The sequence below is a fragment of the Prinia subflava genome, chromosome 21 (genome assembly GCF_021018805.1).
Source record: "Prinia subflava isolate CZ2003 ecotype Zambia chromosome 21, Cam_Psub_1.2, whole genome shotgun sequence".
NCBI classification, from domain to species: Eukaryota; Metazoa; Chordata; class Aves; order Passeriformes; family Cisticolidae; genus Prinia; species Prinia subflava.
Window position 1 is genome coordinate 7,853,435 of NC_086267.1, and position 27,216 is coordinate 7,880,650.

Here is a 27,216-nt window from a genome sequence, read left to right on the forward strand (position 1 = left end):
GGTTGTTTTTGTTTTCTAAAAATCACAGAATCTTCTGAGTGGGAAGGGACCCATAGTATCATCCAGTCCAACTCCTGCATAGCACATCCCAACAATCCCACCCTGTGCTTGAGAGCCGTATCTGAACACTCCTTGAGCTCTCGCACCTCTGAACACCTTGGCTCTGGCAGCTTTGGGACCGTGACCACTGCCCTGGAATCCTGTTTAGTGCCCGACCGGGAAGCATCTTGTGCTGATATATTTGCTTAAACCTCCCCTGACACACCTCCAGCCGTTCCCTCGGGTCCTGTCACTAGTCGCGGAGAGCAGAGATCGGAGCTACCCCTCCACGGCCACTCAGGAGGAAGCTGTAGGCTGTGATGAGGTTTCCCCTCATTCTTGTCCATGCTGAACACGCCAGGTGACAAGGTTTGGATTTTGGTGTTTTGGTTTTCGGTTTTGTCTGTTTGGGTTTTTTTTAATGAGGTGCGCTCATTCTTTGTGGTGGCGGAGATGAGAGAGAGACGTCTCCGAACTTTGGCTGTCTTTACTAACGGCCGCTCCGGGCAAACTACTCCGGGCGGCCGGGGGGCCAATGCTATTCCAAAGTCGGACCTCTGCCGTTACCGCCGTCACCTGCAGGACCCGAACTGCGCCGGCTCCCGGCAGCTCCCGCCCTCGCGCAGGCGCGGACAGGGCCGCACCACCGGCCCCGCGCTTGGGGGAGCGGCGGTCGGAGTGCTGCCGTCGCCAGTTCCGAGAACCCCGCCCGAGATCCAGCTGAGAGCGGGCAGCGCGCGCTGGGGCACGGCCGGGGCTTTACGTTCTTCCGCGTCCCCAAGTGCCCCGCCGCAGTTCGCCCCCCCTCTGCCGCCTAGAGTGGTTCGGCCCAAGGCCCGGCCCGGCCTCTGGGGGTCCACGGCCGCCATTTTGTGCGGCGGCGGGTGGAGTGCGGCGGAGGCGGTGCTGAGGGGTTTTTGGGACGTCGCTCTCTTCCCTGGCCGGTGAGCGGGGCACGGGGCCGGGTGGGACCCGGCGGGGCTGCCCGCGGTGCTGGGGTGGGTGGAGCCGCAACCAGAAGTCGCGGCCTCGGGCAGGCCCGGCAGGCGGCGAGGCTGAGGGTTGCTCTGCTCCCGGCTCCGCGGGGGGAGCCTGTGGCGCCTCTAAGAATTTGCGCTGTGCTCGGGCACCAGTCGCTGTTGGTACTCCCCTAGCTCCGAGACGGACCGAGGTATACGGCAGGGCCGGAGGTTTTAGCACAAATGAATTGGGCGTTTCGGTGCCCCCTGTTGTGTAATAAATGCGGAGACACTCCTGCGTCAGGGCGAGGAAGATGAAAGCTAAGTCGGGGGAATAGGGTGATCGCTTACGCCTGCTCTATCCTTTTTGAACGTCAGTAACTTCCAGCGAAGATGTCGGAGTATATCCGGGTAACGGAGGACGAGAACGATGAGCCCATCGAAATCCCGTCCGAGGACGACGGCACGGTGCTGTTGTCCACAGTGACGGCGCAGTTCCCCGGGGCGTGCGGGCTGCGTTACAGGAACCCGGTGTCGCAGTGCATGCGGGGAGTCCGGCTGGTCGAAGGCATCCTGCACGCCCCCGAGGCCGGCTGGGGAAACCTCGTCTACGTCGTGAATTATCCCAAAGGTTTGTCCTGGTGGCTTCGGTTCCCTGTACAGGGCGGCTTTCTTTAAGGTCTGAGTCACTGCTGATCTAACATGGCAACACTGTTACTCTTTTTCCTCTTTGATTCACAGAGGGCAATGATTTATTCAGACAGGTGTCTGTCCTGCCCAGTCGGTTTGACCCCATTAAGTTTTTAAATTTTTTAACACTCTATGTAAACGAGTACTTTAATGACAAAGTCTTGTGTTATCCTTGAAGGATAGCCTCGTATAGGCCTTCAAAGACTGTAGTGTACTGTAATCTCTGTATTAACAGACACTTCTCCTGAAGGCACATGCTTTGGTCAGAAGTACCATTTAGAAGTGCTCAAGAAAGGAGAAACCTGAACACCCTGTTCCAGCCCCACCACCCCCCCCCAAAAAAAAAAAAAAAAAAGAGGGGAAGGATGTAAATTGCTAGTGAAGTAGTCTTGTTAAAAATCATGTTTTTTCTTCTTTATAAGACTGTGAATGTTGCTGGATAATACTTAAGTAAATTAATGCAGAACTAAGTGGGTCAAATTGCACTTTGGAGGAGGACTGGCTTTGGTTCAGGGCAGTCAGATACATGTTCCAGTTAGCTCTCAACGGCTGGTCTGTGTCTCTTGCAATCTGTACTCTTTATCATCATGGGTTATAATTTAACACCATGTAGTTCATAGTGGGTTAATTTGCAGAGCTGAGGATGTCTAATGTACTTTTCTGTATTTAGATAATAAGAGAAAAATGGATGAAACCGATGCATCATCAGCTGTGAAAGTGAAACGAGCAGTACAGAAGACTTCAGATTTAATAGTCTTGGGTCTTCCCTGGAAAACCACCGAACAAGACTTGAAGGAATATTTCAGTACCTTTGGAGAAGTTCTGATGGTGCAGGTAAAATCCATTTGCAGCTCAAGTAAAGAGGAACATTAGGTAGTTATCAGGCTCCTGAGAAAGCAAGTAGAAACAAAGGAGCTTTGTAAACTTAGACAAGATCAGGAGCCGTGTCTCTTCCTAAGGGTGTCGGTTTTTTTCATGAGCCCGTTAGTTTTGGGAGGAGATGTTAAGGAATTAGAGGTTGCTGTGATAAGAACAGTTATAAGACTGATGAACTCTCAAACAGATTTTTATCAAATTCATTCAGTAATGTTTCATACTAGTGGTTATTTCTGGTTTTTGGTTGTTTTTTTTTTCCACCTAGGTTAAGAAGGATATTAAAACGGGCCACTCAAAAGGTTTTGGGTTTGTTCGGTTCACGGATTACGAAACCCAAGTGAAAGTAATGTCTCAGAGGCACATGATCGATGGAAGATGGTGTGATTGTAAACTTCCCAACTCTAAGGTACTTTGTGATTTACTGGTGGTTTTATTTGTACCAAACACTCCCAAGTGCACCTCTTCGTGAGCTGTGTTAGGGGAGAGCAGCTGCACAGATTAACTATCCATTCTCGGATATGGTTTTACTGTGAATGAACAGAATAAGTGAGAGCAAGGAAGGAAAACAGGAGGTGGGTGAGCTGCAAGCAACTGAAATGTTGGGAAAATAACTCATTATGTGAGGGAACGAAGTACAGATAGAAATCTGTTTGATGTCCAGCAGTACCTGCTTAACATGCCTATTGCATGAATAAATGCAGAATAAAGCAGGTGGAATAACCAATTTGAGGAAGAGCAGAACAAGTCTTTGAGTTCCAAACTGAACCTGCAGCTTCTATTGTTGTCTGTATATGCAATTACTACAAAAAAGTGTTTTTCTGCAGTGGCCTTGTCACTATCCCTGTGTGTTGCTCCCCTGCTCATTTTCTTGTGGCTCTTACCCCCCAACCTGTACCAAGGTGCAGCCATGTTCTTGGAACATGAAATGCTTTTAGGATTTTTAGTTTTTATTTATTTTATGTCTTAAATTTGCAATCTCAAAGTTTCTTCCATCAGCAGCCCTCAGAAGAGGCTAGATTAAGAGTGTCATTTACCATCCTGTAATTCAGTTCTCAAGGACTATAGTTGTGATAATTTCTTCCTTCATTTCTCTCCAGCAAAGTCCTGACGAACCTTTGCGCAGCAGGAAGGTGTTTGTTGGACGCTGCACTGAGGACATGACAGCAGATGAACTCCGACAGTTCTTTGCGCAGTATGGGGAAGTGGTAGATGTCTTCATTCCTAAACCCTTCCGAGCTTTTGCTTTTGTTACGTTTGCAGATGACCAGGTAAGTCTTAAAATATTTTAACTTCCTAGCATGATAGCATGGTTAGTAGCATGATAAAGTATGGTTTCTGCAACTACACACAAAATGCTTACTTGTCCACTGTCTTGAGAATTACAGTGGTATCAGGTTGATCTGATTTGTTGAATTGACTGAGATTACACTTTTAGCTGCAGCTGTGCAGGCAGGATTTTATGCTGCAGTTAGTGTAGTGATGACTGCAGTGATGACTGTAGTGATGAAAGGTAAATCACTTCAAGTTGAATTAAGTACATGCATATGCTTTCTTTGCAGGATAAGTATCTGCTCAAAATCATAGGGGATGTTTTGTGCTTTGTCTTGTACTAGTAACATTTTTGAAAAAAAGGACATCTAACATATGTTTAATCAATCCCTTATTTCTTGCAGGTTGCCCAGTCTCTTTGTGGAGAGGACTTGATCATTAAAGGAATCAGCGTACATATATCCAATGCTGAACCTAAGCACAATAGCAGTAGACAGTTAGAGAGAGGTGGAAGATTTGGTGGTAACCCGGGAGGCTTTGGGAGTCAGGGAGGGTTTGGTAACAGCAGAGGAGGTGGGGGAGGACTGGGCAACAACCAGGGCAGCAACATGGGCGGGGGTATGAACTTTGGGGCCTTTAGCATCAACCCTGCCATGATGGCAGCGGCACAGGCGGCCCTGCAGAGCAGCTGGGGGATGATGGGCATGCTGGCCAGCCAGCAGAACCAGTCGGGGCCCTCGGGAAACAACCAGCCTCAGGGCAACATGCAGCGGGAGCAGAACCAGGGTTTTAGTTCAGGCAACAACTCCTATGGAGGGTCCAACTCTGGGGCAGCGATAGGCTGGGGCTCAGCCTCAAACCCAGGCTCCAGCAGTGGGTTTAATGGAGGCTTTGGTTCAAGCATGGATTCCAAGTCGTCAGGCTGGGGAATGTAGACACAGTGGGCTCTGATACTGACTCTATGGTGGGAAATCAAATTTTTCTAACTCATGGTAAGTATACTGTAAATTACGTATATACTAAAGTTTTCCAAATGAATTTGTTCAGTGTGCAGTATATTCAGCAGTATTTTTGAAATTTTTCTTTTCTAAAAAAAAAAAAAGAAAAAAGAAAAAAAAAAAAAGTAAAAAGAATTTTCTAAGTTTTGTTACATATCTAGTTGGAATTCTGAATGTTTGGAAGTGGACTGCTGTTTGCCTGATAGGTGAACTAACACTACAGTCAATAGGAAGGGTTTCTCCTGTAATACCTTATCCCTTTGTTTCTTGGCTACCTGAATTCTTTGCATGTTCAAAAAAAACACCATTGGTCAGAAACAGCATTCTCTCCCTCTTGTTTTTAATTTGATCCCACCATAAGACTCTCCAAGTGCCCTGTTGGAGAACAGTGTCATTTTTGTTTGTGTTTGTTGGTTTGTTTTTTTTTTTTAACACTGTCTCCCCTCCATACTAAAGTACGATATGAAGGCTTCATTTAATCTCCGCAGTTCATCTCATTTCAAATGTGTATGGAAGAAGCACTTCATTGAAAGCAGTGCTGTAAATATTCTGCCTTAGGAATACTTCTGTCTACATGCTTTCTCATCCAAGAATAACTTCATCACACTGCACATGCTACGTCTTAGACGGTGGGTGTTCCATTTTTATCCGCTACTCTTTATTTCATGGAGTCGTATCAACGCTGTGAACGCAAGGCTGTGAGATGGAACCAGAAGGCTGTTTGAACTTTTGAAACCATGTGTGGGATTGGTGGTGGTGCCGAGGCATGAGAGGGCTGGTATGTGCGAGATAAAGGAGCGAGCGCATGCAGAGACCTGGTGGTGCATTAATGGGATTTTATTTGACTTGGCGAGATGTCTCTCAATCCTGTGGCTTTGGTGAGAGAGTGTGCGGAGAGCAGTGATAGCAGATAATGTACGAGTGTTTATTGCATTCAAAGGACATCCACATGTGCAAGACTTTAAGTGGGTTCTCTACCTAGTTAATCAATTAGTTGAATGTGTTACGTGAAATGGAATATTTGTATTTCTTTTCCCTTATGTCAACTGCTGTGAATGCTGTATGGTGTGTGTTTTGTTTTCTGTTAATGATCTGTAAGTGTGGTAATGTGACTTGAAGACGATGGGGGTTTGTGATGAGAACATTGAGCTTGTGGTGTGCTTTGCAGTAGCTCTTTTAGCAGAGATCACTAGAGCTCAGTGTGCCTCTCCAGGGTGGAAGTTCCACTGTCTGTAAGATATCCATAAGAATGCTGTTTGCTGCAGTTTCGTGTTTGGATGCTTTTTATAAGATTTGTCACTGTAGGAAATTCTTAAATAAAACTGATTTAAGTAATATGTGTCTTTGTTTTGCAGCCCTGAATGCAAAGAATTCATAGCAGTTAATTAATTTTACCCTTTTGCCATGAACTTCTGTAAAGCTTTTTGCAGTCACTGGTTTGTTTCAGATAAGCAGGTTCTAAAGGAGCCACCGCTCAGCACGTATCGATACCCGACACTCACCTCTAAGCCACTGTACCCTTGCACTGTGCAGTGACATAGATCTAAAATCCAGGTCCCACACCTTGGGGTGCCCGCACCTAGACTGGTAAGCAGCTCCCTCCAGATTTCATCTGTGCCAAGGAACGTTACTTGTTCTTTTAGCAATTGAAGTTCCTTATCAGAAGTGGGTTGGGGGAAACAGAGTTGCTGTCGTGATGGATTTCTGTCCACAGCATCTCCTTTGGGGATGTGTGTTTTAAACTTGTTTTTATATCAGCCTACCCATGGGAAAGACGCTTCTGCCACGCTTCCAGTCCAGAATGATGCTGGTAACTTCTGTTAAAACTAGTCACAAGAAGGACTTTCCAGATGAATAAAGCACTGTAAATATACACAGACTGATAAGGTTTGAACTAAGTTATGACAAGTGCAGAGGCGTCATGTAGGAGACAGCTTCTTAACAAAGTGCACAGTGTTAAAACAGAAACTAATGGACGATTATTTCCACTTGTGGTATGAGCTTGAGGAATTGTGTTGTGTACTTGGAGTCACAACCCGCTGAAGCTTGGGTGTGTATTTTTCTATACAGCATAATACTGTGCTGTAGCTGTGAATAGTCTGAATATGGATATTTACACAGTTTTTAACCTATGTAATTTTCAAGTGAATCTTCATTACTCTGAGGCTTGTGAATAGCAGAGCATCTAAACAGCAGACAAAACTGCATGACTGAGTTTTCCACCTGCAGAATTAAAAAATCAGTTGTGCCTTAATGTGCTTCGTTTAAAGAGGGTTTCTAAACACTCAGGATGAGAAAGAAATCCCACACATTTGTTCATATTCCACTGAAAAAGTTGCTTACATTTTTTTTTCTGCACCTTAATCAGAATAATCTCCAAACTGTCCCATCTGTGAATTTTGCATTTTAGCACTTGCACTATTACCAGCTACTTCTGCTGAGTAACACTTTAAAATGGTATTCTTGGACCTCCAAAGACTAACTGTGAGCCCCTGCAAGGAACCTCATGGTAAGTTTTTGTAATTAGCATGGTTTTAATTCTGTTTAAATTGTTCAGGTTTAGGTTTAAGAGGCTGATTGGCAGCACTGAGTGGTCTTTGCTAATAATTTCACCCTTTCTTCACCTTCAAACAAAATCTCCTTAAAATTCTAGAATTACAAGTTTCAGTAGCATTTTTTAACTGCTGTGCATACATGTTCATAAGTGAGTGAATAAACTGTCACTGAAATACATTGAAGTGTTTTGAGTCTTCATTTTAGAGAGATACTTCAGTTACATTACTCTAGAAAGTGAAATACCAATGGAAAAGTCTGAGATACAAGAAAGAGGAGGTTTATGTATATTGTAAGGGTGGTTGATATCACAGGAAATAATGTTTTTTCTAACACAGCTAGTTAGTTCCAGGAATCTCTTGTCCACTGTGCTTGGACCGAAATTGTGAATGCGAAAGCTTGTTCTTCACAAAACTGCTCAGAAAAACATAATTTTTACAGCTGAGAGCAGGAACTTCTCAGGCATGGGCTGTGCACCCATGTGCACACATGTGCTACCCACCTGTAGGGGCACAGGGAAAACAGTGTTGGTAAATGCCCCCACATACAGCAAGGAGCTGGTACCACATACCTGAGGGGGTCAGTGCTTTGTAGGCTCTCACTGGACCGGGTTCAGTAAGAAGCTGCAATCAAACAAGAATTCACAGCACTATTTAAAAGAAAACAAAATACACTTCATGCAGGAATGAATTAAGCATGCTGTAAACAGATGTCCGCTTTTTTACAGCTGAAGGATTTCTAACAGCTGCTGGGACATTTCTTCCCCATCCCATCATCTGCAGTTAATTGTCCTGGTAAACAGGTATGTGTAAAATTAGAACTGGTTGAGATTTCGTGCTCCAGTGAAACTGATACCACTATCACGCGGGACAAGATAATTTTTATAACCTTCACGTGTTAAATTTCTTCCTGGCCACCTTCACAGTGTTTTCTCAAAATTCCCAATTTACTCCTCTAAAATGAGGGGTTGTTTTGATCAGCTGTATGGTAAGCAGCTGTTAGAACCCCACTGTCATGTACAACTGAGCCACCTAACTCTCCTTGACCTGTAGTTAACACCACTTATCATGGAAGCTCTCCAAGCTCATCTTCCCTTCCTCCACAAACGAACTCCACAAAGTGCAAAACAGTGGCAGCAAAAGCTGTTTAACAGTTTGAGATCTAAATACTGAATTATTGTGCTTATATGGATTAAATTAAGTTAATGATTCTAAATGTAATTCCTGAATTGTTTCAGAATGGTAAAATTGCTTGCAAATGAATATTTGATGTAGAATACAATTTTCATTAGTACTGCATCCCTTGGAGAAGTTCTGTAATCAAGAAAGACAGCATTGCTGAGGAATTTGGGCAGGGAGGAGGAAGTGCATTTGTTCTGAATGTAAATTAAGGTAATTGGAATATATGGATATTCTAATCTAAAAGATAAGAGGGACAATTATGCTATTACATTGTACAGTGTTTCTCCCAAAACTCAAACTTGGATCTTGGCTAATTTTACTGAGTAATTAATTTAGCAGTTCAGAAATTAAAAAACCAAATAAAATCCACAACCCTGTACTCAGCAGTGAGGGGACTTTTTTTCCCCTCACAAATACTGCTGTAGCATGGTTCAGTCTTCCTCTCAGAAACTGCCAATCAGTTTAAAAGCAACAATTTGGTTAATTATGAAACCATGTTCTCCAAAGAGACCTGGAATACAGGAACACTGGGCTTTTTACTCTCCTCATGAGGAACTGAACTGAGTTCTGGGCATTATTGTGCAACAGGGCATGACCAAGGCATATTCAATAGTAAATGATTTAACAATCTAAGGTAAATAGAGACTACAGTCACAGTGTGAGATTATTCTGACATTTTCAGTTTTGTTAGCATTCCTTCCTGTTAAACAGCACCTGTAGCACTTGCCATTCTGAAAATCAGCATAACATAAAAGTAGCAATTGATTGTTAAAATGAACATTCTGCAGTGAAATAGTTTTGCCTAACCAGCTTGAAGGTACTCCAGGAAAATCTAAGAAAGCCACATTGCATAAACAGCCGAGTAGCCAAGCTGGGTATCTGTCCCCTTGTCTGCACAAACATGTCACTGTAGGCTTGGTACGAGGCACAGGCTGGAATTTTTCTAGTATCCATCCTCACATATGAATCTGCATCCCAGAGAACATGAATGAGAACTATAAATAGAACAGCTGGGCATTGTTTACATAGCAGTGACACTCTACAGGCGTCATCTGACACCATATTTGAAGTGTCCTTTGAGTCACTGCAGGTGTGTAAGCAGGTGACTGTCGTTTACCCCCCTCGGGCTTTTCTCAAGAGCTAATCTATTAAATCCATTGATTGATGGGGCAATGGTCAGAAAGAATGATAAGAAGGCTCTCAACTGTAACTGGATTAAGCCTACCTGGCTACCTTCCACCATTCTTACATGGCCTTAAACAGGCAATTACATCCCTCAAAGTTCTGTTGTGTCCAGGTGAGGCTGGGGCACTCCAAAAGCAGCCCGAGTTCCAAAATGTGGCATCTTGCATCTGGGAGAAATCTTGAATATCACGGCATTTTTGCAGGCCGAAGCCGATGGAGCAGGATCGGGAAATATGGGGGTAGTGGACATGAACGGTGGCCCTTTTCCATGGGAAACTAAACTCACCTGGCCATGTTCCTGATGTCAGATTGTGGGAGACATTTGGCACTCCAAAAGCAGCCCGAGTTCCAAAATGTGGCATCTTGCATCTGGGAGAAATCTTGAATGCCACGGCATTTTTGCAGGCCGAAGCCGATAGGGCAGGATGTGGCTAGATGAGGCTGGTGGACATGAACAGTGGCACTTTTCCATGGGAAACTAAACTCACCTGGCCATGTTCCTGGTGTCAGATTGTGGGAGACATTTGGCACTCCAAAAGCAGGCCGAGTTCCAAAATGTGGTCTTGCATCTGGGAGAAATCTTGAATGTCACGGCATTTTTGCAGGCAAACGCCGATAGGGCAGGATGAGGGTGGTGGACACGAACGGTGGCCCTTTTCCATGGGAAACTAAACTCACCTGGCCATGTTCCTGATGTCAGATTGTGGGAGACATTTGGCACTCCAAAAAAAGCCCAAGTTCCAAAATGTGGTCTTGAATCTGGGAGAAATCTTGAATGTCATGGCATTTTTGCAGGCAGAAGCCGATAGGGCAGGATGGGGCAGGATGATGGTGGTGGACATGAACGGTGGCCCTTTTCCATGGGAAACTAAACTCACCTGGCCATGTTCCTGGTGTCAGATTGTGGGAGATATTTGGCACTGTAAAAGCAGCCCGAGTTCCAAAATGTGGCATCTTGCATGTGGGAGAAATCTTGAATGCCACGGCATTTTTGCAGGCAAAAGCCGATAGGGCAGGATGATGGTGGTGGACACGAACGGTGGCCCTTTTCCATGGGAAACTAAACTCACCTGGCCATGTTCCTGATGTCAGATTGTGGGAGACATTTGGCACTCCAAAAGCAGCCCGAGTTCCAAAATGTGGCATCTTGCATCTGGGAGAAATCTTGAATATCACGGCATTTTTGCAGGCCGAAGCCGAGGTGGCCGGATGAGGGTGGTGGACACCAACGGTGGCCCTTTTCCATGGGAAACTAAACTCACCTGGCCATGTTCCTGGTGTCAGATTGTGGGAGACATTTGGCACTCCAAAAGCAGCCCGAGTTCCAAAATGTGGCATCTTGCATCTGGGAGAAATCTTGAATATCACGGCATTTTTGCAGGCCGAAGCCGAGGTGGCCGGATGAGGGTAGTGGACACGAACGGTGGCCCTTTTCCATGGGAAACTAAACTCACCTGGCCATGTTCCTGGTGTCAGATTGTGGGAGACATTTGGCACTCCAATAGCAGCCCGAGTTCCAAAATGTGGCATATTGCATCTGGGAGAAATCCTGAATATCACGGCAGTTTTGCAGGCCGAAGCCGAGGTGGCCGGATGAGGGTGGTGGACACGAACGGTGGCCCTTTTCCATGGGAAACTAAACTCACCTGGCCATGTTCCTGGTGTCAGATTGTGGGAGATATTTGGCACTGTAAAAGCAGCCCGAGTTCCAAAATGTGGCATCTTGCATGTGGGAGAAATCTTGAATGCCACGGCATTTTTGCAGGCAAAAGCCGATAGGGCAGGATGATGGTGGTGGACACGAACGGTGGCCCTTTTCCATGGGAAACTAAACTCACCTGGCCATGTTCCTGATGTCAGATTGTGGGAGACATTTGGCACTCCAAAAGCAGCCCGAGTTCCAAAATGTGGCATCTTGCATCTGGGAGAAATCTTGAATCCCACGGCATTTTTGCAGGCCGAAGCCGATGTGGCTGGATGAGGGTGGTGGACACGAACGGTGGCCCTTTTCCATGGGAAACTAAACTCACCTGGCCATGTTCCTGATGTCAGATTGTGGGAGACATTTGGCACTCCAAAAACAGCCCAAGTTCCAAAATGTGGCGTCTTGCATGTGGGAGAAATCTTGAATGTCATGGCATTTTTGCAGGCAGAATCCGATAGGGCAGGATGGGGCAGGATGAGGGTGGTGAACATGAACGGTGGCCCTTTTCCATGGGAAACTAAACTCACCTGGCCATGTTCCTGATGTCAGATTGTGGGAGACATTTGGCACTGTAAAAGCAGCCCGAGTTCCAAAATGTGGCATCTTGCATGTGGGAGAAATCTTGAATGCCACGGCATTTTTGCAGGCAAAAGCCGATGGAGCAGGATCGGGAAATATGGGGGTAGTGGACATGAACGGTGGCCCTTTTCCATGGGAAACTAAACTCACCTGGCCATGTTCCTGATGTCAGATTGTGGGAGACATTTGGCACTCCAAAAGCAGCCCGAGTTCCAAAATGTGGCATCTTGCATCTGGGAGAAATCTTGAATATCACGGCATTTTTGCAGGCCGAAGCCGAGGTGGCCGGATGAGGGTGGTGGACACCAACGGTGGCCCTTTTCCATGGGAAACTAAACTCACCTGGCCATGTTCCTGGTGTCAGATTGTGGGAGACATTTGGCACTCCAAAAGCAGCCCGAGTTCCAAAATGTGGCATCTTGCATCTGGGAGAAATCTTGAATATCACGGCATTTTTGCAGGCCGAAGCCGAGGTGGCCGGATGAGGGTAGTGGACACGAACGGTGGCCCTTTTCCATGGGAAACTAAACTCACCTGGCCATGTTCCTGGTGTCAGATTGTGGGAGACATTTGGCACTCCAATAGCAGCCCGAGTTCCAAAATGTGGCATATTGCATCTGGGAGAAATCCTGAATATCACGGCAGTTTTGCAGGCCGAAGCCGAGGTGGCCGGATGAGGGTGGTGGACACGAACGGTGGCCCTTTTCCATGGGAAACTAAACTCACCTGGCCATGTTCCTGGTGTCAGATTGTGGGAGACATTTGGCACTCCAAAAGCAGCCCGAGTTCCAAAATGTGGCATCTTGCATCTGGGAGAAATCTTGAATGTCACGGCATTTTTGCAGGCAAACGCCGATAGGGCAGGATGAGGGTGGTGGACACGAACGGTGGCCCTTTTCCATGGGAAACTAAACTCACCTGGCCATGTTCCTGGTGTCAGATTGTGGGAGACATTTGGCACTCCAAAAGCAGCCCGAGTTCCAAAATGTGGCATCTTGCATGTGGGAGAAATCTTGAATCCCACGGCATTTTTGCAGGCTGAAGCCGATGTGGCTGGATGAGGGTGGTGGACACGAACGGTGGCCCTTTTCCATGGGAAACTAAACTCACCTGGCCATGTTCCTGATGTCAGATTGTGGGAGACATTTGGCACTCCAAAAAAAGCCCAAGTTCCAAAATGTGGTCTTGCATCTGGGAGAAATCTTGAATGTCACGGCATTTTTGCAGGCAGAAGCCGATAGGGCAGGATGGGGCAGGATGATGGTGGTGGACATGAACGGTGGCCCTTTTCCATGGGAAACTAAACTCACCTGGCCATGTTCCTGGTGTCAGATTGTGGGAGATATTTGGCACTGTAAAAGCAGCCCGAGTTCCAAAATGTGGCATCTTGCATGTGGGAGAAATCTTGAATGCCACGGCATTTTTGCAGGCAAAAGCCGATAGGGCAGGATGATGGTGGTGGACACGAACGGTGGCCCTTTTCCATGGGAAACTAAACTCACCTGGCCATGTTCCTGATGTCAGATTGTGGGAGACATTTGGCACTCCAAAAGCAGCCCGAGTTCCAAAATGTGGCATCTTGCATCTGGGAGAAATCTTGAATATCACGGCATTTTTGCAGGCCGAAGCCGAGGTGGCCGGATGAGGGTGGTGGACACGAACGGTGGCCCTTTTCCATGGGAAACTAAACTCATCTGGTCATGTTCCTGGTGTCAGATTGTGGGAGACATTTGGCACTCCAAAAGCAGCCCGAGTTCCAAAATGTGGCATCTTGCATCTGGGAGAAATCTTGAATATCACGGCATTTTTGCAGGCCGAAGCCGAGGTGGCCGGATGAGGGTGGTGGACACGAACGGTGGCCCTTTTCCATGGGAAACTAAACTCACCTGGCCATGTTCCTGGTGTCAGATTGTGGGAGACATTTGGCACTCCAAAAGCAGCCCGAGTTCCAAAATGTGGCATCTTGCATCTGGGAGAAATCTTGAATATCACGGCATTTTTGCAGGCTGAAGCCGAGGTGGCCTGATAACCGTGGTGGACACGAACGGTGGCCCTTTTCCATGGGAAACTAAACTCACCTGGCCATGTTCCTGGTGTCAGATTGTGGGAGACATTTGGCACTCCAAAAGCAGCCCGAGTTCCAAAATGTGGCATCTTGCATCTGGGAGAAATCTTGAATATCACGGCATTTTTGCAGGCTGAAGCCGAGGTGGCCGGATGAGGGTGGTGGACACGAACGGTGGCCCTTTTCCATGGGAAACTAAACTCACCTGGCCATGTTCCTAGTGTCAGATTGTGGGAGACATTTGGCACTCCAAAAAAAGCCCAAGTTCCAAAATGTGGTCTTGCATCTGGGAGAAATCTTGAATGTCACGGCATTTTTGCAGGCAGAAGCCGATAGGGCAGGATGGGGCAGGATGATGGTGGTGGACATGAACGGTGGCCCTTTTCCATGGGAAACTAAACTCACCTGGCCATGTTCCTGGTGTCAGATTGTGGGAGATATTTGGCACTGTAAAAGCAGCCCGAGTTCCAAAATGTGGCATCTTGCATGTGGGAGAAATCTTGAATGCCACGGCATTTTTGCAGGCAAAAGCCGATAGGGCAGGATGATGGTGGTGGACACGAACGGTGGCCCTTTTCCATGGGAAACTAAACTCACCTGGCCATGTTCCTGGTGTCAGATTGTGGGAGACATTTGGCACTCCAAAAGCAGCCCGAGTTCCAAAATGTGGCATCTTGCATCTGGGAGAAATCTTGAATATCACGGCATTTTTGCAGGCCGAAGCCGAGGTGGCCGGATGAGGGTGGTGGACACCAACGGTGGCCCTTTTCCATGGGAAACTAAACTCACCTGGCCATGTTCCTGGTGTCAAATTGTGGGAGACATTTGGCACTCCAAAAGCAGCCCGAGTTCCAAAATGTGGCATCTTGCATCTGGGAGAAATCTTGAATATCACGGCATTTTTGCAGGCTGAAGCCGAGGTGGCCGGATGAGGGTGGTGGACACGAACGGTGGCCCTTTTCCATGGGAAACTAAACTCACCTGGCCATGTTCCTGGTGTCAGATTGTGGGAGACATTTGGCACTCCAAAAGCAGCCCGAGTTCCAAAATGTGGCATCTTGCATCTGGGAGAAATCTTGAATATCACGGCATTTTTGCAGGGTGAAGCCGAGGTGGCCTGATGAGGGTGGTGGACACGAACGGTGGCCCTTTTCCATGGGAAACTAAACTCACCTGGCCATGTTCCTGGTGTCAGATTGTGGGAGACATTTGGCACTCCAAAAGCAGCCCGAGTTCCAAAATGTGGCATCTTGCATCTGGGAGAAATCTTGAATATCACGGCATTTTTGCAGGCCGAAGCCGAGGTGGCCGGATGAGGGTGGTGGACACCAACGGTGGCCCTTTTCCATGGGAAACTAAACTCACCTGGCCATGTTCCTGGTGTCAGATTGTGGGAGACATTTGGCACTCCAAAAGCAGCCCGAGTTCCAAAATGTGGCATCTTGCATCTGGGAGAAATCTTGAATATCATGGCATTTTTGCAGGCCGAAGCCGAGGTGGCCGGATGAGGGTGGTGGACACGAACGGTGGCCCTTTTCCATGGGAAACTAAACTCACCTGGCCATGTTCCTGGTGTCAGATTGTGGGAGACATTTGGCACTCCAAAAGCAGCCCGAGTTCCAAAATGTGGCATCTTGCATCTGGGAGAAATCTTGAATATCACGGCATTTTTGCAGGCTGAAGCCGAGGTGGCCTGATAACCGTGGTGGACACCAACGGTGGCCCTTTTCCATGGGAAACTAAACTCACCTGGCCATGTTCCTGGTGTCAGATTGTGGGAGACATTTGGCACTCCAAAAGCAGCCCGAGTTCCAAAATGTGGCATCTTGCATCTGGGAGAAATCTTGAATATCACGGCATTTTTGCAGGCTGAAGCCGAGGTGGCCGGATGAGGGTGGTGGACACGAACGGTGGCCCTTTTCCATGGGAAACTAAACTCACCTGGCCATGTTCCTAGTGTCAGATTGTGGGAGACATTTGGCACTCCAAAAGCAGCCCGAGTTCCAAAATGTGGCATCTTGCATCTGGGAGAAATCTTGAATATCACGGCATTTTTGCAGGCCGAAGCCGAGGTGGCCGGATGAGGGTGGTGGACACCAACGGTGGCCCTTTTCCATGGGAAACTAAACTCACCTGGCCATGTTCCTGGTGTCAGATTGTGGGAGACATTTGGCACTCCAAAAGCAGCCCGAGTTCCAAAATGTGGCATCTTGCATCTGGGAGAAATCTTGAATGCCAGGGCATTTTTGCAGGCTGAAGCCGAGGTGGCCGGATGAGAGTGGTAGACACGAACGGTGGCCCTTTTCCATGGGAAACTAAACTCATCTGGTCATGTTCCTGGTGTCAGATTGTGGGAGACATTTGGCACTCCAAAAGCAGCCCGAGTTCCAAAATGTGGCATCTTGCATCTGGGAGAAATCTTGAATATCACGGCATTTTTGCAGGCCGAAGCCGAGGTGGCCGGATGAGGGTGGTGGACACGAACGGTGGCCCTTTTCCATGGGAAACTAAACTCACCTGGCCATGTTCCTGGTGTCAGATTGTGGGAGACATTTGGCACTCCAAAAGCAGCCCGAGTTCCAAAATGTGGCATCTTGCATCTGGGAGAAATCTTGAATATCACGGCATTTTTGCAGGCTGAAGCCGAGGTGGCCTGATAACCGTGGTGGACACCAACGGTGGCCCTTTTCCATGGGAAACTAAACTCACCTGGCCATGTTCCTGGTGTCAGATTGTGGGAGACATTTGGCACTCCAAAAGCAGCCCGAGTTCCAAAATGTGGCATCTTGCATGTGGGAGAAATCTTGAATGCCACGGCATTTTTGCAGGCAAAAGCCGATAGGGCAGGATGATGGTGGTGGACACCAACGGTGGCCCTTTTCCATGGGAAACTAAACTCACCTGGCCATGTTCCTGGTGTCAGATTGTGGGAGACATTTGGCACTCCAAAAGCAGCCCGAGTTCCAAAATGTGGCATCTTGCATCTGGGAGAAATCTTGAATATCACGGCATTTTTGCAGGCTGAAGCCGAGGTGGCCGGATGAGGGTGGTGGACACAAACGGTGGCCCTTTTCCATGGGAAACTAAACTCACCTGGCCATGTTCCTGGTGTCAGATTGTGGGAGACATTTGGCACTCCAAAAGCAGCCCGAGTTCCAAAATGTGGCATCTTGCATCTGGGAGAAATCTTGAATATCACGGCATTTTTGCAGGCCGAAGCCGAGGTGGCCGGATGAGGGTGGTGGACACGAACGGTGGCCCTTTTCCATGGGAAACTAAACTCACCTGGCCATGTTCCTGGTGTCAGATTGTGGGAGACATTTGGCACTCCAAAAGCAGCCCGAGTTCCAAAATGTGGCATCTTGCATCTGGGAGAAATCTTGAATATCACGGCATTTTTGCAGGCTGAAGCCGAGGTGGCCTGATGACCGTGGTGGACACGAACGGTGGCCCTTTTCCATGGGAAACTAAACTCACCTGGCCATGTTCCTGGTGTCAGATTGTGGGAGACATTTGGCACTCCAAAAGCAGCCCGAGTTCCAAAATGTGGCATCTTGCATCTGGGAGAAATCTTGAATATCACGGCATTTTTGCAGGCTGAAGCCGAGGTGGCCTGATGACGGTGGTGGACACGAACGGTGGCCCTTTTCCATGGGAAACTAAACTCACCTGGCCATGTTCCTGGTGTCAGATTGTGGGAGACATTTGGCACTCCAAAAGCAGCCCGAGTTCCAAAATGTGGCATCTTGCATCTGGGAGAAATCTTGAATATCACGGCATTTTTGCAGGCCGAAGCCGAGGTGGCCTGATGACCGTGGTGGACACGAACGGTGGCCCTTTTCCATGGGAAACTAAACTCACCTGGCCATGTTCCTGGTGTCAGATTGTGGGAGACATTTGGCACTCCAAAAGCAGCCCGAGTTCCAAAATGTGGCATCTTGCATCTGGGAGAAATCTTGAATATCACGGCATTTTTGCAGGCTGAAGCCGAGGTGGCCTGATGACGGTGGTGGACACGAACGGTGGCCCTTTTCCATGGGAAACTAAACTCACCTGGCCATGTTCCTGGTGTCAGATTGTGGGAGACATTTGGCACTCCAAAAGCAGCCCGAGTTCCAAAATGTGGCATCTTGCATCTGGGAGAAATCTTGAATATCACGGCATTTTTGCAGGCTGAAGCCGAGGTGGCCGGATGAGGGTGGTGGACACGAACGGTGGCCCTTTTCCATGGGAAACTAAACTCACCTGGCCATGTTCCTGGTGTCAGATTGTGGGAGACATTTGGCACTCCAAAAGCAGCCCGAGTTCCAAAATGTGGCATCTTGCATCTGGGAGAAATCTTGAATATCACGGCATTTTTGCAGGCTGAATCCGAGGTGGCCTGATGACCGTGGTGGACACGAACGGTGGCCCTTTTCCATGGGAAACTAAACTCACCTGGCCATGTTCCTAGTGTCAGATTGTGGGAGACATTTGGCACTCCAAAAGCAGCCCGAGTTCCAAAATGTGGCATCTTGCATCTGGGAGAAATCTTGAATATCACGGCATTTTTGCAGGCTGAAGCCGAGGTGGCCGGATGAGGGTGGTGGACACGAACGGTGGCCCTTTTCCATGGGAAACTAAACTCACCTGGCCATGTTCCTGGTGTCAGATTGTGGGAGACATGTGGCACTCCAAAAGCAGCCTGAGTTCCAAAATGTGGCATCTTGCATCTGGGAGAAATCTTGAATATCACGGCATTTTTGCAGGCTGAAGCCGAGGTGGCCGGATGAGGGTGGTGGACACGAACGGTGGCCCTTTTCCATGGGAAACTAAACTCACCTGGCCATGTTCCTGGTGTCAGATTGTGAGAGACATTTAGCACTCCAAAAGCAGCCCGAGTTCCAAAATGTGGCATCTTGCATCTGGGAGAAATCTTGAATATCACGGCATTTTTGCAGGCCGAAGCCGATAGGGCAGGATGGGGCAGGATGAGGGTGGTGGACATGAACAGTTACCCTTTTCCATGGGAAACTAAACTCACCTGGCCATGTTCCTGGTGTCAGATTGTGGGAGACATTTGGCACTCCAAAAGCAGCCCGAGTTCCAAAATGTGGCATCTTGCATCTGGGAGAAATCTTGAATATCACGGCATTTTTGGAGGCCGAAGCCGAGGTGGCCGGATGAGGGTGGTGGACACGAACGGTGGCCCTTTTCCATGGGAAACTAAACTCACCTGGCCATGTTCCTGGTGTCAGATTGTGGGAGACATTTGGCACTCCAAAAGCAGCCCGAGTTCCAAAATGTGGCATCTTGCATCTGGGAGAAATCTTGAATATCACGGCATTTTTGCAGGCTGAAGCCGAGGTGGCCGGATGAGGGTGGTGGACACGAACGGTGGCCCTTTTCCATGGGAAACTAAACTCACCTGGCCATGTTCCTGGTGTCAGATTGTGGGAGACATTTGGCACTCCAAAAGCAGCCCGAGTTCCAAAATGTGGCATCTTGCATCTGGGAGAAATCTTGAATATCACGGCATTTTTGCAGGCCGAAGCCGAGGTGGCCGGATGAGGGTGGTGGACACGAACGGTGGCCCTTTTCCATGGGAAACTAAACTCACCTGGCCATGTTCCTGGTGTCAGATTGTGGGAGACATTTGGCACTCCAAAAGCAGCCCGAGTTCCAAAATGTGGCATCTTGCATCTGGGAGAAATCTTGAATATCACGGCATTTTTGCAGGCCGAAGCCGAGGTGGCCGGATGAGGGTGGTGGACACGAACGGTGGCCCTTTTCCATGGGAAACTAAACTCACCTGGCCATGTTCCTGGTGTCAGATTGTGGGAGACATTTGGCACTCCAAAAGCAGGCCGAGTTCCAAAATGTGGCATCTTGCATCTGGGAGAAATCTTGAATATCACGGCATTTTTGCAGGCTGAAGCCGAGGTGGACGGATGAGGGTGGTGGACACGAACGGTGGCCCTTTTCCATGGGAAACTAAACTCACCTGGCCATGTTCCTGGTGTCAGATTGTGGGAGACATGTGGCACTCCAAAAGCAGCCTGAGTTCCAAAATGTGGCATCTTGCATCTGGGAGAAATCTTGAATATCACGGCATTTTTGGAGGCCGAAGCCGAGATGGCCGGATGAGGGTGGTGGACACGAACGGTGACCCTTTTCCATGGGAAACTAAACTCACCTGGCCATGTTCCTGGTGTCAGATTGTGGGAGACATGTGGCACTCCAAAAGCAGCCCGAGTTCCAAAATGTGGCATCTTGCATCTGGGAGAAATCTTGAATATCACGGCATTTTTGCAGGCTGAAGCCGAGGTGGCCAGATGAGGGTGGTGGACACGAATGGTGGCCCTTTTCCATGGGAAACTAAACTCACCTGGCCATGTTCCTGGTGTCAGATTGTGGGAGACATTTGGCACTCCAAAAGCAGCCCGAGTTCCAAAATGTGGCATCTTGCATCTGGGAGAAATCTTGAATATCACGGCATTTTTGCAGGCTGAAGCCGAGGTGGCCGGATGAGGGTGGTGGACACGAACGGTGGCCCTTTTCCATGGGAAACTAAACTCACCTGGCCATGTTCCTGGTGTCAGATTGTGGGAGACATTTAGCACTCCAAAAGCAGCCCGAGTTCCAAAATGTGGCATCTTGCATCTGGGAGAAATCTTGAATATCACGGCATTTTTGCAGGCTGAAGCCGAGGTGGCCGGATGAGGGTGGTGGACACGAACGGTGGCCCTTTTCCATGGGAAACTAAACTCACCTGGCCATGTTCCTGGTGTCAGATTGTGGGAGACATTTGGCACTCCAAAAGCAGGCCGAGTTCCAAAATGTGGCATCTTGCATCTGGGAGAAATCTTGAATATCACGGCATTTTTGGAGGCCGAAGCCGAGATGGCCTGATGAGGGTGGTGGACACGAACGGTGACCCTTTTCCATGGGAAACTAAACTCACCTGGCCATGTTCCTGGTGTCAGATTGTGGGAGACATTTGGCACTCCAAAAGCAGCCCGAGTTCCAAAATGTGGCATCTTGCATCTGGGAGAAATCTTGAATATCACGGCATTTTTGCAGGCTGAAGCCGAGGTGGCCGGATGAGGGTGGTGGACACGAACGGTGGCCCTTTTCCATGGGAAACTAAACTCACCTGGCCATGTTCCTGGTGTCAGATTGTGGGAGACATGTGGCACTCCAAAAGCAGCCCGAGTTCCAAAATGTGGCATCTTGCATCTGGGAGAAATCTTGAATATCACGGCATTTTTGCAGGCTGAAGCCGAGGTGGCCGGATGAGGGTGGTGGACACGAACGGTGGCCCTTTTCCATGGGAAACTAAAGTCACCTGGCCATGTTCCTGGTGTCAGATTGTGGGAGACATTTAGCACTCCAAAAGCAGCCTGAGTTCCAAAATGTGGCATCTTGCATCTGGGAGAAATCTTGAATATCACGGCATTTTTGCAGGCTGAAGCCGAGGTGGCCGGATGAGGGTGGTGGACACGAACGGTGGCCCTTTTCCATGGGAAACTAAACTCACCTGGCCATGTTCCTGGTGTCAGATTGTGGGAGACATTTGGCACTCCAAAAGCAGCCCGAGTTCCAAAATGTGGCATCTTGCATCTGGGAGAAATCTTGAATATCACGGCATTTTTGGAGGCCGAAGCCGAGGTGGCCGGATGAGGGTGGTGGACACCAACGGTGGCCCTTTTCCATGGGAAACTAAACTCACCTGGCCATGTTCCTGGTGTCAGATTGTGGGAGACATTTGGCACTCCAAAAGCAGCCCGAGTTCCAAAATGTGGCATCTTGCATCTGGGAGAAATCTTGAATATCACGGCATTTTTGCAGGCTGAAGCCGAGGTGGCCGGATGAGGGTGGTGGACACGAACGGTGGCCCTTTTCCATGGGAAACTAAACTCACCTGGCCATGTTCCTGGTGTCAGATTGTGGGAGACATTTGGCACTCCAAAAGCAGCCCGAGTTCCAAAATGTGGCATCTTGCATCTGGGAGAAATCTTGAATATCACGGCATTTTTGCAGGCCGAAGCCGAGGTGGCCGGATGAGGGTGGTGGACACGAACGGTGGCCCTTTTCCATGGGAAACTAAACTCACCTGGCCATGTTCCTGGTGTCAGATTGTGGGAGACATTTGGCACTCCAAAAGCAGCCCGAGTTCCAAAATGTGGCATCTTGCATCTGGGAGAAATCTTGAATATCACGGCATTTTTGCAGGCCGAAGCCGAGGTGGCCGGATGAGGGTGGTGGACACGAACGGTGGCCCTTTTCCATGGGAAACTAAACTCACCTGGCCATGTTCCTGGTGTCAGATTGTGGGAGACATTTGGCACTCCAAAAGCAGCCCGAGTTCCAAAATGTGGCATCTTGCATCTGGGAGAAATCTTGAATATCACGGCATTTTTGCAGGCCGAAGCCGAGGTGGCCGGATGAGGGTGGTGGACACGAACGGTGGCCCTTTTCCATGGGAAACTAAACTCACCTGGCCATGTTCCTGGTGTCAGATTGTGGGAGACATTTGGCACTCCAAAAGCAGCCCGAGTTCCAAAATGTGGCATCTTGCATCTGGGAGAAATCTTGAATATCACGGCATTTTTGGAGGCCGAAGCCGAGGTGGCCGGATGAGGGTGGTGGACACCAACGGTGGCCCTTTTCCATGGGAAACTAAACTCACCTGGCCATGTTCCTGGTGTCAGATTGTGGGAGACATTTGGCACTCCAAAAGCAGCCCGAGTTCCAAAATGTGGCATCTTGCATCTGGGAGAAATCTTGAATATCACGGCATTTTTGGAGGCCGAAGCCGAGATGGCCGGATGAGGGTGGTGGACACGAACGGTGACCCTTTTCCATGGGAAACTAAACTCACCTGGCCATGTTCCTGGTGTCAGATTGTGGGAGACATGTGGCACTCCAAAAGCAGCCCGAGTTCCAAAATGTGGCATCTTGCATCTGGGAGAAATCTTGAATATCACGGCATTTTTGCAGGCTGAAGCCGAGGTGGCCGGATGAGGGTGGTGGACACGAACGGTGGCCCTTTTCCATGGGAAACTAAACTCACCTGGCCATGTTCCTGGTGTCAGATTGTGGGAGACATTTGGCACTCCAAAAGCAGCCCGAGTTCCAAAATGTGGCATCTTGCATCTGGGAGAAATCTTGAATATCACGGCATTTTTGCAGGCTGAAGCCGAGGTGGCCGGATGAGGGTGGTGGACACGAACGGTGGCCCTTTTCCATGGGAAACTAAACTCACCTGGCCATGTTCCTGGTGTCAGATTGTGGGAGACATTTAGCACTCCAAAAGCAGCCCGAGTTCCAAAATGTGGCATCTTGCATCTGGGAGAAATCTTGAATATCACGGCATTTTTGCAGGCTGAAGCCGAGGTGGCCGGATGAGGGTGGTGGACACGAACGGTGGCCCTTTTCCATGGGAAACTAAACTCACCTGGCCATGTTCCTGGTGTCAGATTGTGGGAGACATTTGGCACTCCAAAAGCAGCCCGAGTTCCAAAATGTGGCATCTTGCATCTGGGAGAAATCTTGAATATCACGGCATTTTTGGAGGCCGAAGCCGAGATGGCCTGATGAGGGTGGTGGACACGAACGGTGACCCTTTTCCATGGGAAACTAAACTCACCTGGCCATGTTCCTGGTGTCAGATTGTGGGAGACATTTGGCACTCCAAAAGCAGCCCGAGTTCCAAAATGTGGCATCTTGCATCTGGGAGAAATCTTGAATATCACGGCATTTTTGCAGGCTGAAGCCGAGGTGGCCGGATGAGGGTGGTGGACACGAACGGTGGCCCTTTTCCATGGGAAACTAAACTCACCTGGCCATGTTCCTGGTGTCAGATTGTGGGAGACATGTGGCACTCCAAAAGCAGCCCGAGTTCCAAAATGTGGCATCTTGCATCTGGGAGAAATCTTGAATATCACGGCATTTTTGCAGGCTGAAGCCGAGGTGGCCGGATGAGGGTGGTGGACACGAACGGTGGCCCTTTTCCATGGGAAACTAAACTCACCTGGCCATGTTCCTGGTGTCAGATTGTGGGAGACATTTAGCACTCCAAAAGCAGCCTGAGTTCCAAAATGTGGCATCTTGCATCTGGGAGAAATCTTGAATATCACGGCATTTTTGCAGGCTGAAGCCAAGGTGGCCGGATGAGGGTGGTGGACACGAATGGTGGCCCTTTTCCATGGGAAACTAAAGTCACCTGGCCATGTTCCTGGTGTCAGATTGTGGGAGACATTTGGCACTCCAAAAGCAGCCCGAGTTCCAAAATGTGGCATCTTGCATCTGGGAGAAATCTTGAATATCACGGCATTTTTGCAGGCTGAAGCCGAGGTGGCCGGATGAGGGTGGTGGACACGAACGGTGGCCCTTTTCCATGGGAAACTAAACTCACCTGGCCATGTTCCTGGTGTCAGATTGTGGGAGACATTTGGCACTCCAAAAGCAGCCTGAGTTCCAAAATGTGGCATCTTGCATCTGGGAGAAATCTTGAATATCACGGCATTTTTGCAGGCTGAAGCCGAGGTGGCCGGATGAGGGTGGTGGACACGAACGGTGACCCTTTTCCATGGGAAACTAAACTCACCTGGCCATGTTCCTGGTGTCAGATTGTGGGAGACATTTGGCACTCCAAAAGCAGCCCGAGTTCCAAAATGTGGCATCTTGCATCTGGGAGAAATCTTGAATATCACGGCATTTTTGCAGGCTGAAGCCGAGGTGGCCGGATGAGGGTGGTGGACACGAACGGTGACCCTTTTCCATGGGAAACTAAACTCACCTGGCCATGTTCCTGGTGTCAGATTGTGGGAGACATTTGGCACTCCAAAAGCAGGCCGAGTTCCAAAATGTGGTCTTGCATCTGGGAGAAATCTTGAATGTCACGGCATTTTTGCAGGCAAACGCCGATAGGGCAGGATGAGGGTGGTGGACACGAACGGTGGCCCTTTTCCATGGGAAACTAAACTCACCTGGCCATGTTCCTGATGTCAGATTGTGGGAGACATTTGGCACTCCAAAAAAAGCCCAAGTTCCAAAATGTGGTCTTGAATCTGGGAGAAATCTTGAATGTCATGGCATTTTTGCAGGCAGAAGCCGATAGGGCAGGATGGGGCAGGATGATGGTGGTGGACATGAACGGTGGCCCTTTTCCATGGGAAACTAAACTCACCTGGCCATGTTCCTGGTGTCAGATTGTGGGAGATATTTGGCACTGTAAAAGCAGCCCGAGTTCCAAAATGTGGCATCTTGCATGTGGGAGAAATCTTGAATGCCACGGCATTTTTGCAGGCAAAAGCCGATAGGGCAGGATGATGGTGGTGGACACGAACGGTGGCCCTTTTCCATGGGAAACTAAACTCACCTGGCCATGTTCCTGATGTCAGATTGTGGGAGACATTTGGCACTCCAAAAGCAGCCCGAGTTCCAAAATGTGGCATCTTGCATCTGGGAGAAATCTTGAATATCACGGCATTTTTGCAGGCCGAAGCCGAGGTGGCCGGATGAGGGTGGTGGACACCAACGGTGGCCCTTTTCCATGGGAAACTAAACTCACCTGGCCATGTTCCTGGTGTCAGATTGTGGGAGACATTTGGCACTCCAAAAGCAGCCCGAGTTCCAAAATGTGGCATCTTGCATCTGGGAGAAATCTTGAATATCACGGCATTTTTGCAGGCCGAAGCCGAGGTGGCCGGATGAGGGTAGTGGACACGAACGGTGGCCCTTTTCCATGGGAAACTAAACTCACCTGGCCATGTTCCTGGTGTCAGATTGTGGGAGACATTTGGCACTCCAATAGCAGCCCGAGTTCCAAAATGTGGCATATTGCATCTGGGAGAAATCCTGAATATCACGGCAGTTTTGCAGGCCGAAGCCGAGGTGGCCGGATGAGGGTGGTGGACACGAACGGTGGCCCTTTTCCATGGGAAACTAAACTCACCTGGCCATGTTCCTGGTGTCAGATTGTGGGAGATATTTGGCACTGTAAAAGCAGCCCGAGTTCCAAAATGTGGCATCTTGCATGTGGGAGAAATCTTGAATGCCACGGCATTTTTGCAGGCAAAAGCCGATAGGGCAGGATGATGGTGGTGGACACGAACGGTGGCCCTTTTCCATGGGAAACTAAACTCACCTGGCCATGTTCCTGATGTCAGATTGTGGGAGACATTTGGCACTCCAAAAGCAGCCCGAGTTCCAAAATGTGGCATCTTGCATCTGGGAGAAATCTTGAATCCCACGGCATTTTTGCAGGCCGAAGCCGATGTGGCTGGATGAGGGTGGTGGACACGAACGGTGGCCCTTTTCCATGGGAAACTAAACTCACCTGGCCATGTTCCTGATGTCAGATTGTGGGAGACATTTGGCACTCCAAAAACAGCCCAAGTTCCAAAATGTGGCGTCTTGCATGTGGGAGAAATCTTGAATGTCATGGCATTTTTGCAGGCAGAATCCGATAGGGCAGGATGGGGCAGGATGAGGGTGGTGAACATGAACGGTGGCCCTTTTCCATGGGAAACTAAACTCACCTGGCCATGTTCCTGATGTCAGATTGTGGGAGACATTTGGCACTGTAAAAGCAGCCCGAGTTCCAAAATGTGGCATCTTGCATGTGGGAGAAATCTTGAATGCCACGGCATTTTTGCAGGCAAAAGCCGATGGAGCAGGATCGGGAAATATGGGGGTAGTGGACATGAACGGTGGCCCTTTTCCATGGGAAACTAAACTCACCTGGCCATGTTCCTGATGTCAGATTGTGGGAGACATTTGGCACTCCAAAAGCAGCCCGAGTTCCAAAATGTGGCATCTTGCATCTGGGAGAAATCTTGAATATCACGGCATTTTTGCAGGCCGAAGCCGAGGTGGCCGGATGAGGGTAGTGGACACGAACGGTGGCCCTTTTCCATGGGAAACTAAACTCACCTGGCCATGTTCCTGGTGTCAGATTGTGGGAGACATTTGGCACTCCAATAGCAGCCCGAGTTCCAAAATGTGGCATCTTGCATCTGGGAGAAATCCTGAATATCACGGCAGTTTTGCAGGCCGAAGCCGAGGTGGCCGGATGAGGGTGGTGGACACGAACGGTGGCCCTTTTCCACGGGAAACTAAACTCACCTGG

At 48.9% G+C, this 27,216-nt stretch overlaps 1 protein-coding gene across 1 annotated transcript; it reads left to right on the top strand.

Moving 5' to 3' along the window:
- The first annotated feature begins 278 nt into the window (after positions 1-278).
- On the top strand, positions 279-6,166 carry TARDBP (TAR DNA binding protein). The gene is made up of 6 exons (XM_063417153.1): positions 279-983; positions 1,377-1,629; positions 2,359-2,522; positions 2,830-2,970; positions 3,662-3,832; positions 4,238-6,166. The coding sequence occupies exons 2-6, from the start codon at positions 1,392-1,394 to the stop codon at positions 4,766-4,768; spliced, it is 1,245 nt and encodes a 414-aa protein (XP_063273223.1). The 5' UTR covers positions 279-983; positions 1,377-1,391; the 3' UTR covers positions 4,769-6,166.
- Positions 6,167-27,216: the final 21,050 nt, after the last annotated feature.